The 15557-nt window shown below is 42.7% G+C and overlaps 1 protein-coding gene across 1 annotated transcript; it reads left to right on the top strand.

Moving 5' to 3' along the window:
• The first annotated feature begins 9538 nt into the window (after positions 1-9538).
• On the top strand, positions 9539-14725 carry LOC129003305 (uncharacterized). Its single transcript, XM_054431597.1, has one exon. It carries the CDS (start codon positions 9539-9541, stop codon positions 14723-14725), a length of 5187 nt encoding a protein of 1728 aa, XP_054287572.1.
• Positions 14726-15557: the final 832 nt, after the last annotated feature.

Consider the following 15557-nt stretch of genomic DNA (forward strand, 5'->3'; position numbering starts at 1 on the left):
TGAGCGTAGCGAACGAGCTAACCTGAAGGCAAGTGAGCGCAGCGAACAAGCTCCAACCAAAAGGTGAGTGAGCGTAGCGAACGAGCTAACCTGAAGGCAAGTGAGCGCAGCGAACGAGATCCAACCTAAAGGTGAGTGAGCGTAGCGAACGAACTAACCTGAAGGCAAGTGAGCGCAGCGAACGAGCTCCAACCTAAAAGTGAGTGAGCGCAGCGAACGAGCTAACATGAAGGCAAGTGAGCGCAGCGAACGAGCTCCAATCAAAGGTGAGTGAGCGTAGCGAACGAACTAACCTGAACGAGCTCCAACCTTAAAGTGAGTGAGCGCAGCGAACGAGCTCCAACCTAAAAGTGAGTGAGCGCAGCGAACGAGCTAACCTGAAGGCAAGTGAGCGCAGCGAACGAGCTCCAACCTTAAGGTGAGTGAGCGTAGCGAACGAACTTCAACCAGGATTTGATTGAGCCATGCGTTTAGTTTAATTTTTTTCCCATCTCCACTCCAAATTCGTGTTTAAACCTGAAATTTTACCTTATTTTCCCTATTTTTGGTGATTTTTACTGCGCAAGGGGTCTTTTTTTCATGCCAATAATTTCTACCAACCGGGGCCCCCGAAGGGGGCCTAAGATATTTTAAAAATATTATACTACTTCACTCTAACTCCTAAGACTTTATATCGATGCTTATTGATGTGAAGAAATTTTTAGAGGTTGTGACTTAGCAAATTTAATTCATCATAGCACCGGCCCTACATCGAGACTCTAACATGTCAAGACTGGTTTGGTTTGCACTAAACAACCCCCCTATGGAATACTTCGCAACTGCCAAGTTATCACTACGTCATTTACGCAAAAATGTTTCCGGACAACATCCTGTCCCCCGTGAACATTTCTCATCACGGCTACTATTAAAAGGGGGCCTGGGGGCGGAGCCCCCAGCGAGCACAAGGCGAGTCTATATTATATACAGCCCGATGTGTAACTGACTGACTGACTGACTGACTGATTCATCAGGTATACAAATGTTTGGGCACTTCTAGAATAGCTAGGAAGCTGAAATTTTTTTTGGAGGTCCGTCTAGGTCCCAAAGCACCAGCAAAATCCCAAAAAGTTACATTTTCAAAATGCAACCCCCCCAAAAAAATTCCATTAAAAACTCCCTTTTTTGGGGAAAACACGTTTTTTTAAAACGGCTGTAGCTCGAAAACGGTAAGAGCTAGAATCGATTTGAGGAAAAATCGTGAGTTTGGAATTAAATTTTCTACAAGACACTATTAAGCGTTTTTCGAAAATCGCACTCCTTTACCTTCAAAAAACGCCCTACTTCCAAAAATTGTAAAAATTCTTGATTTTTTTAAGTGTTTTTAATTTTTAAAATGACTTTTCGCACATATATTTCTACTTTTAATGCTCCCAACGTTGAAAGGAATGTCCCTAGAGTGACCTTCCATAATTTTAACCTAAAAAAAAAATTCAAAATGGCGGATTTTCAATCAAAAAGATCGTTTTTTTAATGTGTTTCTTATGGAGAATTAACATGCTACGACAAGCAAACTAGAAGTAAACGTGAGTAGGTGAAATATGGGCGTTTGGCGACAGAAAAAGCATTATTGTCACTTCTAGAGTAGCTACGGAGCTGAAATTTTTTGTAAAAGTTTGTCTGGGTACCAACCCACCCAGAAAGTCCCAAAATTTAGTTTTTCCAACTGAAACCCACCAAAAGAAATCCTTTAAAACCCTAGTTTTTTTGGGAAAAACATGTTTTTTTAAAACTGCTGTAGCTCGAAAACGGTAAGAGCTAGAAACGATTTGAGGGAAAATCGTAGGTTCAGAATCAAATTTTCTACAAGACAGTTTTCTCAAAGAAGGGGTCATATCGAAAATCTGACTCCTTCACCTTCAAATAACGCCCTACTTCCAAAAATTGTAAAAACTCTTGATTTTTTAAGTGTTTTTATTTTCGTACATATATTTGTACTTTTTATGGTCCCAACGTTGAAAACAAAGTCCCTTGAGTGACCTTTTATAATTTGAACGTACTAAAAAATTAAAAATGGCGGGGTTTCAATCAAGAAGGTAGTTTTTAAAGATTTTTTTAACGTATTCCAATCCCATTCCAACCCCCTCTCTTTCATCCCCATTAAAATTTTTAAATTCATGACAATAGCTAATTTGCAACCAAAAGGTGAGTGAGCGTAGCGAACGAGCTAACCTGAAGGCAAGTGAGCACAGCGAACGAGCTCCAACCTAAAGGTGAGTGAGCGAAGCGAACGAGCTAACCTGAAGGCAAGTGAGCGCAGCGAACGAGCTCCAACCTACAGGTGAGTGAGCGTAGCGAACGAACTTCAACCTAAAGGTGAGTGAGCGTAGCGAACGAGCTAACCTGAAGGCAAGTGAGCGCAGCGAACGAGCTCCAACCTAAAGGTGAGTGAGCGTAGCGAACGAACTTCAACCAGGATTTGGTTGAGCCATGCGTTTAGTTTAATTTTTTTCCCATCTCCACCCCAAATTCGTGTTTAAACCTTAAATTTTACCTTATTTTCCCTATTTTTCGTGATTTTGACTGCGCAAGGGGTCCATTCTTCATGCCGATAATTTTCACCAACCCCCGCCCCTAAGATTATTTTAAAATATTATTTTACATCACTCTAACTCCTAAGATTTTATATCGATGCTTATTGATGTGAAGAAAGTTTTTTGAGGTTGTGACTTAGCAAATTTAATTTATCATAGCACCGGCCCTACATCGAGACACTAACATGTCAAGACTGGTTTGGTTTGCACTTAACAACCCCTCTATAGAATACTTCGCAACTGCCAAGTTATCACTACGTCTTTTACGCAAAAATGTTTCCGGACAAAAAATGTTTCCGGACAACATCCTGTCCCCCGTGAACATTTCTCATCACGGCTACTATTAAAAGGGGGCCTGGGGGCGGAGCCCCCAGCGAGCACAAGGCGAGTCTATATTATATACAACCGCATGTGTAACTGACTGACTGACTGATCAGGTATACAAAATATTGGGCACTTCTAGAGTAGCTAGGGAGCTGAAATTTTCGGTGGAGGTCCGTATGGGTCCCAGACCACCAGGAAAATCCCAAAAAGTTACATTTTCAAAATGCAACCCCCCCAAAAAAATTCCATTAAAAACTCCCTTTTTTGGGAAAAACATGTTTTTTTAAAACAGCTGTAGCTCGAAAACCGTAAGAGCTAGAATCGATTTGAGGGAAAATCGTGAGTTCGCAATTAAATTTTCTACAAGACAGTTTTGTCTGAGAAGGCGTCATATCGAAATTCGCACTCCTTCACCTTCAAAAAACGCTCTACTTCCAAAAATTGTAAAAATTCTTGATTTTTTTAAGTGTTTTTAATTTTTAAAACGACTTTTCGCACATATATTTCTACTTTTTATGCTCCCAACGTTGAAAGGAAAGTCCCTAGAGTGACCTTCTATAACTTTAACCTACTAAAAAAAATTCAAAATGGCGGATTTTCAATCAAAAAGATCGTTTTTTTAACGTATTTCTTATGGAGAATTAACATGCAACGACAAGCAAACTATAAGTAAACGTCAGTAGGTGAAATATGGGCGTTTGGCGACAGAAAAAAACATTTTTGTCACTTCTAGAGTAGCTACGGAGCTGAAATTTTTTCTGAAGGTTTGTCTGGGTACCAAACCACCAAGAAAGTCCCAAAATTTAGTTTTTCCAACTGAAACCCACCAAAAGAAATCCCTTAAAACCCTAGTTTTTTTTGGAAAAACATGTTTTTTTAAAACTGCTGTAGCTGGAAAACGGTAAGAGATAGAAACGATTTGAGGGAAAATCGTAGGTTCAGAATTAAATTTTCTACAAGACACTTTTCTCGAAGAAGGGGTCATATCAAAAATCTTACTCCTTCACCTTCAAAAAACGATCTACTTCCAAAAATTGTGAAAATTCTTGATTTTTTTTGTGTTTTTAATTTTTAAAACGACTTTCCGTACATATATTTGTACTTTTTATGGTCCCAACGTTGAAAAGAAAGTCCCTTGAGTGTTTTTCTATAGTTTCATCGTATTAAAAGTTTTAAAAGGCGGATTTTCAATCAAAAAGATAGTTTTTAACGCTTTCTTAACGTATTTTCTATCGAAAATTAACATGCTTTTTCACGCAAACGAGATCGAAATTTTAGTAGGTGAATTATATATATATAGGCCAATCCCATTTAACCCCCCCCTCTTTCATCCCCTTTAATACAATTTTACCATTAGCAACAGGGTGCAGCACTATTATTTTTTTAATTAATGACAATAGCTAATTTACAACCAAACGGTGAGTGAGCGTAGCGAACGAGCTAACCTGAAGGCAAGTGAGCGCAGCGAACAAGCTCCAACCAAAAGGTGAGTGAGCGTAGCGAACGAGCTAACCTGAAGGCAAGTGAGCGCAGCGAACGAGATCCAACCTAAAGGTGAGTGAGCGTAGCGAACGAACTAACCTGAAGGCAAGTGAGCGCAGCGAACGAGCTCCAACCTAAAAGTGAGTGAGCGCAGCGAACGAGCTAACATGAAGGCAAGTGAGCGCAGCGAACGAGCTCCAATCAAAGGTGAGTGAGCGTAGCGAACGAACTAACCTGAACGAGCTCCAACCTTAAAGTGAGTGAGCGCAGCGAACGAGCTCCAACCTAAAAGTGAGTGAGCGCAGCGAACGAGCTAACCTGAAGGCAAGTGAGCGCAGCGAACGAGCTCCAACCTTAAGGTGAGTGAGCGTAGCGAACGAACTTCAACCAGGATTTGATTGAGCCATGCGTTTAGTTTAATTTTTTTCCCATCTCCACTCCAAATTCGTGTTTAAACCTGAAATTTTACCTTATTTTCCCTATTTTTGGTGATTTTTACTGCGCAAGGGGTCTTTTTTTCATGCCAATAATTTCTACCAACCGGGGCCCCCGAAGGGGGCCTAAGATATTTTAAAAATATTATACTACTTCACTCTAACTCCTAAGACTTTATATCGATGCTTATTGATGTGAAGAAATTTTTAGAGGTTGTGACTTAGCAAATTTAATTCATCATAGCACCGGCCCTACATCGAGACTCTAACATGTCAAGACTGGTTTGGTTTGCACTAAACAACCCCCCTATGGAATACTTCGCAACTGCCAAGTTATCACTACGTCATTTACGCAAAAATGTTTCCGGACAACATCCTGTCCCCCGTGAACATTTCTCATCACGGCTACTATTAAAAGGGGGCCTGGGGGCGGAGCCCCCAGCGAGCACAAGGCGAGTCCATATTAATATACAACCGCATGTGTAACTCACTGACTCACTGATCAGGTATACTAAATATTGGGCACTTCTAGAGTAGCTAGGGAGCTGAAATTTTCGGTGGAGGTCCGTATTGGTCCCAGACCACCAGGAAAATCCCAAAAAGTTACATTTTCAAAATGCAACCCCCCCAAAAAAATGCCATTAAAAACGCCCTTTTTTGGGAAAAACATGTTTTTTTAAAACAGCTGTAGCTCGAAAACCGTAAGAGCTAGAATCGATTTGAGGAAAAATCGTGAGTTCGAAATTAAATTTTCTACAAGACAGTTTTGTCAGAGAAGGCGTCATATCGAAATTCGCACTCCTTCACCTTCAAAAAACGCTCTACTTCCAAAAATTGTAAAAATTCTCGATTTTTTTAAGTGTTTTTAATTTTTAAAACGACTTTTTGCACATATATTTCTACTTTTATTGCTCCCAACGTTGAAAGGAATGTCCCTAGAGTGACCTTCTATAACTTTAACCTACTAAAAAAAATTCAAAATGGCGGATTTTCGATTAAAAAGATCGTTTTTTAACGTATTTCTTATGGAGAATTAACATGTAACGACAAGCGAACTAGAAGTAAACGTCAGTAGGTGAAATATGGGCGTTTGGCGACAGAAAAAAACATTTTTGTCACTTCTAGAGTAGCTACGGAGCTGAAATTTTTTCTGAAGGTTTGTCTGGGTACCAAACCACCCAGAAAGTCCCAAAATTTAGTTTTTTCCAACCGAAGCAGCACTATTATTTTTTTTAATTTATGTCAATAGCTAATTTGCAACCAAAAGGTGAGTGAGCGTAGCGAACGAGCTAACCTGAAGGCAAGTGAGCGCAGCGAACGAGCTCAAACCTATAGGTGAGGGAGCGTAGCGAACGAGCTCAAACCTATAGGTGAGGGAGCGTAGCGAACGAGCTAACCTAAAGGCAAGTGAGCGCAGCGAACGAGCTCCAACCTATAGGTGAGTGAGCGTAGCGAACGAGCTAACCTGAAGGCAAGTGAGCGCAGCGAACGAGCTCCAACCTAAAGGTGAGTGAGCGTAGCGAACGAGCTAACCTGAAGGCAAGTGAGCGCAGCGAACGAGCTCCAACCTAAAAGTGAGTGAGCGTAGCGAACGAGCTAATCTGAAGGCAAGTGAGCGCAGCGAACGAGCTCCAACCTTAAGGTGAGTGAGCGTAGCGAACGAACTTCAACCAGGATTTGATTGAGCCATGCGTTTAGTTTAATTTTTTTCCCATCTCCACCCCAAATTCGTGTTTAAACATGAAATTTTACCTTATTTTCCCTATTTTTCGTGATTTTTACTGCGCAAGGGGTCCATTCTTCTTGCCGATAATTTTTTTCAACCCCCCGCCCCCGAAGGGGGCCTAAGATTATTTTAAAATATTATTTTACCTCACTCTAACTCCCAAAACTCTATACCGATGCTTATTGATGTGAAGAAAGTTTTAGAGGTTGTGACTAAGCAAATTTAATTTATCATAGCACCGGCCCTACATCGAGACTCTTACATGTCAAGACTGGTTTGGTTTGCACTAAACAACCCCTATATGGAATACTTCGCAACTGCCAAGTTATCACTACGTCTTTTACGCAAAAATGTTTCCGGACAACATCCTGTCCCCCGTGAACATTTCTCATCACGGCTACTATTAAAAGGGGGCCTGGGGGCGGAGCCCCCAGCGAGCACAAGGCGAGTCTAAATACTATACAATCCGATGTGTAACTGACTGGGGATACAAATTCTAGACCACTTCTAGATGAGCTAGAGACTTGAAATTTTCGGTGGTTGTAGGTCTAGTGCCCAAACCACCCATAAAATTCCAAAAAGTCGCATTTTCAAATTTTAACCCCCCCGAAAATTCGAATTCCCCCCCCCATGTTATTCTTATGGGGAATAACATTAAAAATGGCCGACTTTCGTGTTCCCATCTGAACCACTTAGAAACGTGCTAGAGACTTCAAATTTGCGTAGTATTGTAGTAAAAGATCTTACATTACCGGTGGAATATGCAAAAGTCCCATTTTCAAATTTTAACCCACCCAAAAATCCAAAACGGCGGACCTCTGAAAACGAAAAAACACTTTTTTTTCAACCGGATGTAGCTCGAAAACGGTAAGAGCTAGAAAAGATTTGACAGTATATCCAGGAACAGGAATTAAATTTTCTACAAAACCCTCTTTGGCGTTTTCAGAAAATCGCACTCCTTAAGCTTCAAAAAACGCCCTACTTTCAAAATTTTGTAAATTTTTTTCAAATTTTTATCGGTTTTTGCTATGTTTTCGTACCTAAATAATTATTTTTTGCAAATATTATTAATGTTTCGTATTCTCCTTAGTTTACTTTACATTTCACCATTTACATGTATTTTCGTAACTTTACTCCTTGACCCCCAAAAACTTAATTTTAATGTGAAAATTTGATTGGTTTTTACCGGTTTTACCAGCCCCATGTTATCCTTATGGAGAATAGCTATGTAATTTTAATACTTTGGTATGCTCATCTGATTAGTTTAGAAACGTTCTAAAGACTTTAAATTTTTGTAGTATTGCAGTATGGGATCATCCGTTAATGGTGGAATTTGCAAAAATGCCTTTTAAAAATTTTAACCCCCAAAAAAATCCAAAATGGTAGACGTATAAAAACGAAAAAACACGGTTTTTAATACCGACTATAACTAAAAAACGGTAATAGCTAGCAAAAATTTGAAAGAATCTTCATGAACAGGAATTAAATTTCCTACAAGACACTATTACGCGTTTTTAGAAAATCGCACTCCTTCACCTAAAAAAAACGCCCTACTTTCAAATTTTGGTAAATTTTCTTCAAATTTTTAACGTTACAATCCGATGTGTAACTGACTGGGGATACAAATTCTAGACCACTTCTAGATGAGCTAGAGACTTGAAATTTTCGGTGGTTGTAGGTCTAGTGCCCAAACCACCCATAAAATTCCAAAAAGTCGCATTTTCAAATTTTAACCCCCCCGAAAATTCGAATTCCCCCCCCCCCATGTTATTCTTATGGGGAATAACATTAAAAATGGCCGACTTTCGTGTTCCCATCTGAACCACTTAGAAACGTGCTAGAGACTTCAAATTTGCGTAGTATTGTAGTAAAAGATCTTACATTACCGGTGGAATATGCAAAAGTCCCATTTTCAAATTTTAACCCACCCAAAAATCCAAAACGGCGGACCTCTGAAAACGAAAAAACACTTTCTTTTCAACCGGATGTAGCTCGAAAACGGTAAGAGCTAGAAAAGATTTGACAGTATATCCAGGAACAGGAATTAAATTTTCTACAAAACCCTCTTCGGCGTTTTCAGAAAATCGCACTCCTTAAGCTTCAAAAAACGCCCTACTTTCAAAATTTTGTAAATTTTTTTCAAATTTTTATCGGTTTTTGCTATGTTTTCGTACCTAAATAATTATTTTTTGCAAATATTATTAATGTTTCGTATTCTCCTTAGTTTACTTTACATTTCACCATTTACATGTATTTTCGTAACTTTACTCCTTGACCCCCAAAAACTTAATTTTAATGTGAAAATTTGATTGGTTTTTACCGGTTTTACCAGCCCCATGTTATCCTTATGGAGAATAGCTATGTAATTTTAATACTTTGGTATGCTCATCTGATTAGTTTAGAAACGTTCTAAAGACTTTAAATTTTTGTAGTATTGCAGTATGGGATCATCCGTTAATGGTGGAATTTGCAAAAATGCCTTTTAAAAATTTTAACCCCCAAAAAAATCCAAAATGGTAGACGTATAAAAACGAAAAAACACGGTTTTTAATACCGACTATAACTAAAAAACGGTAATAGCTAGCAAAAATTTGAAAGAATCTTCATGAACAGGAATTAAATTTCCTACAAGACACTATTACGCGTTTTTAGAAAATCGCACTCCTTCACCTAAAAAAAACGCCCTACTTTCAAATTTTGGTAAATTTTCTTCAAATTTTTAACGGTTTTTGATAATTTTTCGTACATAAAAATTTTTTCTTCAAATATTATTAATGTTTCGTACTCTCCTTAGTTTACTTTACATTTCACCCTTCACATGTTTTTTCGTAACTTTACTCCTTGACCCCCAAAACGCGTAGGTCAGTAACGCTGTATAGTCATTTGGTTCTCGCTCTAATTTTTGCTAATGGATTTGGCTACCCATGATTAAGTTTCACTGTCACTTCTTCCTATTTATTGGACTTGTTATTTTGGCGATTTTGCTGCAATTTTCTGTAAGCATGGAATTCTCTTGCGTTGCTGCTGGGTCGTTCCACCAGGGAGATCCCAGATTTACCGAGAGCAACAACGCTCAATGCATGGCAAATGCAACCTGTGCCCTCGCATGGCAAGCATTCTGCGGCGGATTCAGTACCAACGCTATTGACGCTATACTCATGGCGGGCGATAGCTTGTATACACTATCTCGCCGTGAGCATAGCATCACTAACCGGTATCTGTTCCCTGAGGACCTCGCCAGGCACTTCGTGGTTGCACACCATCGTGTTACCATCGAAGAAATTTCTTGTGTTTGGGACGGGTTGTATCCGTTACGAAACGATGGCCTAGATGAGGTGACCTCTTCCTTGTCTTCGGTTTTGGAAGCAGCTATGCCCGGTGACTCCGTTGATAGCGGTTTTTTGTTTACGGGACAGTTGGTGACAGTCGCTTTTTGGCGTTTCCAAGGGCGGCTGTACCTCTTTGATTCCCACGCGGTAAACGAAAACCGTCGTCGAGACATTGATGAGGCGAGAAATAAGGCTAGGGTGTTCGTCTGTAATAGTTTTCGTTCTCTAGCTTCCCTCATTTTGGTGAATTCTGCGTTCGTCGGTGGGCAGTACTCCGTCACAAAAATAAAGTTTTCCGTCAACGAAACTCAAACTGTCCACACGGTCGACTGTTCGGACAATGACTTAACTCAGTTATCAGAATCTGCCTCTGAGACAGTTGTTCAGAAAACCAAATGTCCTGGTAGACCAAAAACAATAAAGCGTGGTCGTCCAAAGCTTTTAGACACGACCCGAGAAGAGCAAGTGGATGCGGCGAAGAAGAAGTATAGGGAGACGCACGCTGACAAACTCCGGGATGACAGTCAACGTTACACTCAAACCCACCCTGAGGTGCACCGAAAGGCTGTTCAGCAATACGACCTGCGTAATCCCGGTGCTTCTGCTGAGAGAGTTCAGATTTTTCGCCTGAAAAATCCGAAAATGTCTGAACTTCGCTATATGTCCGCATCACTTGCTCGGTCCGTAGTCAAAAATGGCCCCATGTCTGTTTGGAATGGGGAGCCACTCAATGAAATACAACCATACAAATTAAAAAAAGTCAGTCTCTGGGTTGACGACGTTTACAGATGTCGTCATTGCCAAGGACGGCTCTTCGAGGAGGAGAAGAATAGAAAGCAATGGTGCTGCGGGGAAGGAGCGTTCAATGTTCTCGACATTCCTCCGTTGCAAGAACGCTTTTATTCCGACCGTCTCTTCCTGGAAAGAGCCCGTGCGTACAACGACCTGTTTGCTTTCTGCGCGCTCGAAGTGTCAGGCGGGTATCGTCATCCCAGTGGTCTTTCTTTTTTCAAGATCGAGGGAAGAATGTACCACCAGGTCTACAATCTGGACGCCCCAGGACAAAAGTTCACCACTCGTTCTGGGAACGTTCAGTTTGTGAATCGGTCCCGCCTGTATATTGACGATGGCGAAGAGCGCCGTAACATTGCGATGGGTAGATCGCTTGATGCCGAGATCATCGACGGTATTGCTGATTTCCTGTCTAGGGAAAATCCTTACATTGAGCATTACCGTCGATTGAGCAACGAGCCTTCCGTAACAGCTCACTTGGCTTTTGAAGTAACAAGCAGGTCTACCCATGGCCCTGTTCTCGGTGATCGGCAAACAGGCGTCGAAGTGCACGCCGTGCTCAGCAATGATGAAAACGACACTGAGCCCCGGAGACTGACTATATGGAAATCCGGTTCCGATAGACCTACATTTATTGATCTTTTACACCCCCTAATGGAACCTTTCCAATATCCCCTACTTTACCCGCAAGGCACTGTGGGATGGCACGTTGGCCGCCTTGATAACAAGGGTGCCAAACTGACTCAATTTAAGTACTCGCGGTGCCTCCTACTTTCTGAACCTCGCTTCTCTCACCTAGGCCGTCTCTCACAAGCTTGGCAGGTTGAGATGTTCGCGAGGTACGAGGAGGAGAAACTGCGTTACATTAAGTTTACGCAGCTGAAGAACACCGATAGTGCCTTGCGGGTGGGGCCGGTTGACGAGATTCGGAATGCACAGCAGGTCTTGAACGACATCGCTCGTGATGAAACCGTCCAAGGCGAGGGTGGGGTGCAGGCAGGAAAAGTCTACCTCCCAAGTTCGTTCACCGGGGGGCCCAGGTACATGAAAGTAAAATACGAAGACGCTATGGCAATCATATCGCGCCTGGGTTCCCCCACTTTCTTTTTGACGTTTACTTACAACGCGACTTGGGAGGAAAACAAGAAAGCTTGCCCTCGTGGAGGTACTCGCAGTGACCCTAGCACTGCTTGCAGAGTTTTTAGGATCAAACTTCTGGAACTTCTCCGAGACCTGCGCAGCGGAGCAATGTTTGGACGCTCTGTCTATATCGTCTACGTCATCGAGATGCAAATGAGGGGCCTTCCTCACGCCCACATTGTATTCAAGATTGACGGCGACGGACCAGTTCAGGCGTCCGAAATTGACTCCATCATCCGCGCGGATATTCCCTCGGAAGAAGAGGCCGGAGGCCGACTGAGAAAGTTGGTCCTCAAACACATGATCCACGGTCCATGTGGTAATGATCATAGGACTGACTTTCTCTGTTGGGACTCTGCAAAGGGTTACTGCACCAAATACTTCCCCAAGCCCTGCTGTGAAACCACCCACGTCGACGAGAGGGGATTCGTCCAGTACAAGCGAGATTATACCAATCGGGGGACAATTGTATCACGCAATAAGAACATTATCGTACATGACGGTTGGGTTGTGCCTTATAATCCCGCACTGATGTTGAAATACGAGGCTCACATCAATTTGGAGCTGGCGTCTACTCGCCGCGTGATTAAGTACCTCTTCAAATATCTTATGAAGGGAGGATCTCTCCAGAACGTCACAGTTACTCCCTTCAGTAAGCAAGATGATGAGGTACAGCATTACGTGACGAAGAGAATGGTGGGTGCCAGTGACGCGTGCTGGCGTTTATTAAACTTTCCAGTATCAGAATCTGAGCCGGCTGTTGAATGTCTTCCCGTCCATCTGGAGGGCAAGCAGTCCGTCCTGTTTAGACCTGGCCAACTGGCAGAGGCAGCCGCTAGGAACAGCTCCAAACTCACCATCTACTTTGACCGGCCTCGTATTTCACTGTTTGACGACCTGACTTATCAGGGGTTCTATGAAACGTTTGTGGTTCATGTCAAGCGCCCAAAAACTGCGGAGATATACGAGCACCCCGATGGCGTCCATTTTATCACTGCCCGACAGCGTGGCGAGAAGGTGTGCAGACTGTTTTGGGTCTCACCGAGCAGGACAGAACAGTATTACCTGCGTATCCTGCTTATGACTGTATCTTGCCGTGGTTATGCCGACCTCCTGTCCCGCGGTGGACCAAACTGCCGCACTTTTCAAGGGGTCGCGCGGCATCTTGGCTTGGTGCAAGACGAACAGGAGTACCACTACGCACTGCGCGAGGCCGCCACTTTCATGACTGGCCCGAGACTTCGTTCTTTCTTTGTGATCCTCTGCAACATGGGGGCTCCTGCAGCTCTCCTGTGGGATGCTTTCCGTGATTCCATCTGCGAGGACCACATAGAGCGTAATCCTCTCGATGTTGAACTGGCCTACAAGCTAGGTCTCATCGATATTGATCGGAGTCTTCGTCGGCAGGGTTCTTGCGTCGCAGATCATGGCCTCCCCGATGTACACGATGACACGACGGAGTTGGGCAGAGAACTGCTCTTACATGGTGAAAATCAACAGAGAGTGTTTGTGGAGGAGTGGGTGCCAAAGCTCTCTGAAGATCAAAACCGCGTATTTGAGTACGTTACCTCCGTTCTCAATGCCCCTGCCAGCGGAACGTCGTCGAAAATCATTTTTCTTGACGGCCCGGGAGGCTATGGGAAGACCACTCTGATTCGTGTCATTCTCGCATACGTGAGAGGTTGTCGTCAGGTTGCACTGGCAGTCGCTAGCTCTGGGACCGCCGCGGGTAACATGCCTGGTGGAACTACAGCTCACAGCATGTTCCGGTTGCCACTCGACTTCGGTGACGGCACCGGCTTTTGGAACATCACCAACGGCTCCCAGCGAGCAGAGCTCATCAGGGCCGCAAGGCTCATTGTCTTTGATGAGGCCCCGATGGCACATCGGTTCGTTTTCGAGGTTCTTGACAGATCCCTGCGAGACCTCATGCGTTCCAGTGAGCTATTCGGTGGTAAAATATTCCTCTGTTGTGGCGACTTTCGCCAGATCGCGCCTGTCGTTGTAAACGCTCGTACTCCAACTGACATTGTTTGTGTCTCACTTCGGGCTTCCCATCTGTGGCAGCATTTCAAAATTTTTGCCCTGACAACAGCTCATCGGACTAGTAGTTCCACAGCCTATTCCGAATTCCTTCTTAGGGTAGGCAACGGAACTGTCAGTTCGACCACTTTCTTGGAGGGACGGAACGAACAAAGTCTAATTCCGCTGCTCGGGATTAGACAAGTGACGTCTTTGACTGATTTGGTCGATTCCGTCTTTCCCGCAAACGTCCTACTCGACTCTGATATGTGTTCGCGACGCGCAATCCTCTCGACTCTGATAGTGAACGTCAAGGAGATCAACGACCACATCTTGAACTCCCTCGACGGTCATCTGTACGAGCTGAGGAGCGCCGACACAGTCGACAGAGAAAACGACGATGGCCTGGATGTCGACGTTCAACTCCTGAACACGGCTACTGGCAAGGGCGTACCAGACCATGTTCTGCGGCTGAAGATCGGTTCTGTTTGCCTCATTATGAGGAACCTCAACATCGCTGAAGGACTCGTCAACGGCACTAAAGTCATCGTAATCGGCATCACCAACCGCCTGATTACAGTGAGACTTCCCGGACAGACGCAACCTATCGGAATTCCCCGGATTACCTTTACTTTTGCGTTTGTCGAGGGTTCGCCGTTACGTGTTCGTCGACGTCAGTTCCCACTGATGTTGGCCTATTGCATGACCGGACACAAGAGCCAAGGTCAGACAATAGATTCAGTCGGTGTTGATTTACGGACCGATTGCTTCACGCACGGGCAACTATACGTCTTGCTCAGTAGGGTCAGACATCCAGACCATATTGTTGTTCTCGTACACCCCGAACGTGTCCGAGATGGAATCGCATACGCAAAGAACATCGTGTATGGCGATCTCCTTCTCTAAACCTGATTTGACATTAGCAGTAGGCTAGGGGATCTGCTAAATCAAAACTCCCCGTTGTGACTTGACAACATCGGCAGTACGATAGGGGGCCTGCCTTATCAAAAGTCCCCGTTGTTGTATAAAGTAGTTAGTAAAGTTTACTAACTTGTACATTTGTAAATAATTGTAAATATGGTTCCGACGTTTCCTGGCCTCCCCGTGGCGGAACTGGATATGCCATAAATTGTATGGCTAACAGACAGGGAAACAAACATTACTTGATCTATTTTCATAAATATATACATGAATATCTACTATAATCTATTTAATTCATATGATACTTTACTATTATCAACTTATTCACTTATCAATCGACATACTAATCAATCTACTCATCTTATACAACAGTTCTCTAATTTGTACATTTGTAAGTAATTGTAAATATGGTTCCAACGTTTCCTGGCCTCCTCGTGGCGGAACTGGATATGCCATACAGTTTGTGGCTAACTGACAGGGAAACAAACATTACTTAATCTATTTTCATAAATATATACGTCATGAATATCTACTATAATCTATTTTCTATTTACATCATATATACATGAATATCTAATATAATCTATTCACATCATATAATACTTTACTATTATCAACTTATTAACCTATCAATGAACATCAATATAAATTTACTTATCTTGTACAAAAGTTTACTAACTTGTACATATTCAAATAATTGCAAATATGGTTCCGACGTTTCCTGGCCTCCTCGTGGCGGAACTGGATATGCCATAAAGTTTATGGCTAACCGACAGGGAAACAAACCTTACTTAATCTATTTTCGTAATTATATACT

The sequence above is a fragment of the Macrosteles quadrilineatus genome, unplaced genomic scaffold (genome assembly GCF_028750875.1).
Source record: "Macrosteles quadrilineatus isolate MER2022 unplaced genomic scaffold, UCM_ALF_1.0 Scaffold_9__3_contigs__length_116548681, whole genome shotgun sequence".
In the NCBI taxonomy this organism is placed as follows: domain Eukaryota; kingdom Metazoa; phylum Arthropoda; class Insecta; order Hemiptera; family Cicadellidae; genus Macrosteles; species Macrosteles quadrilineatus.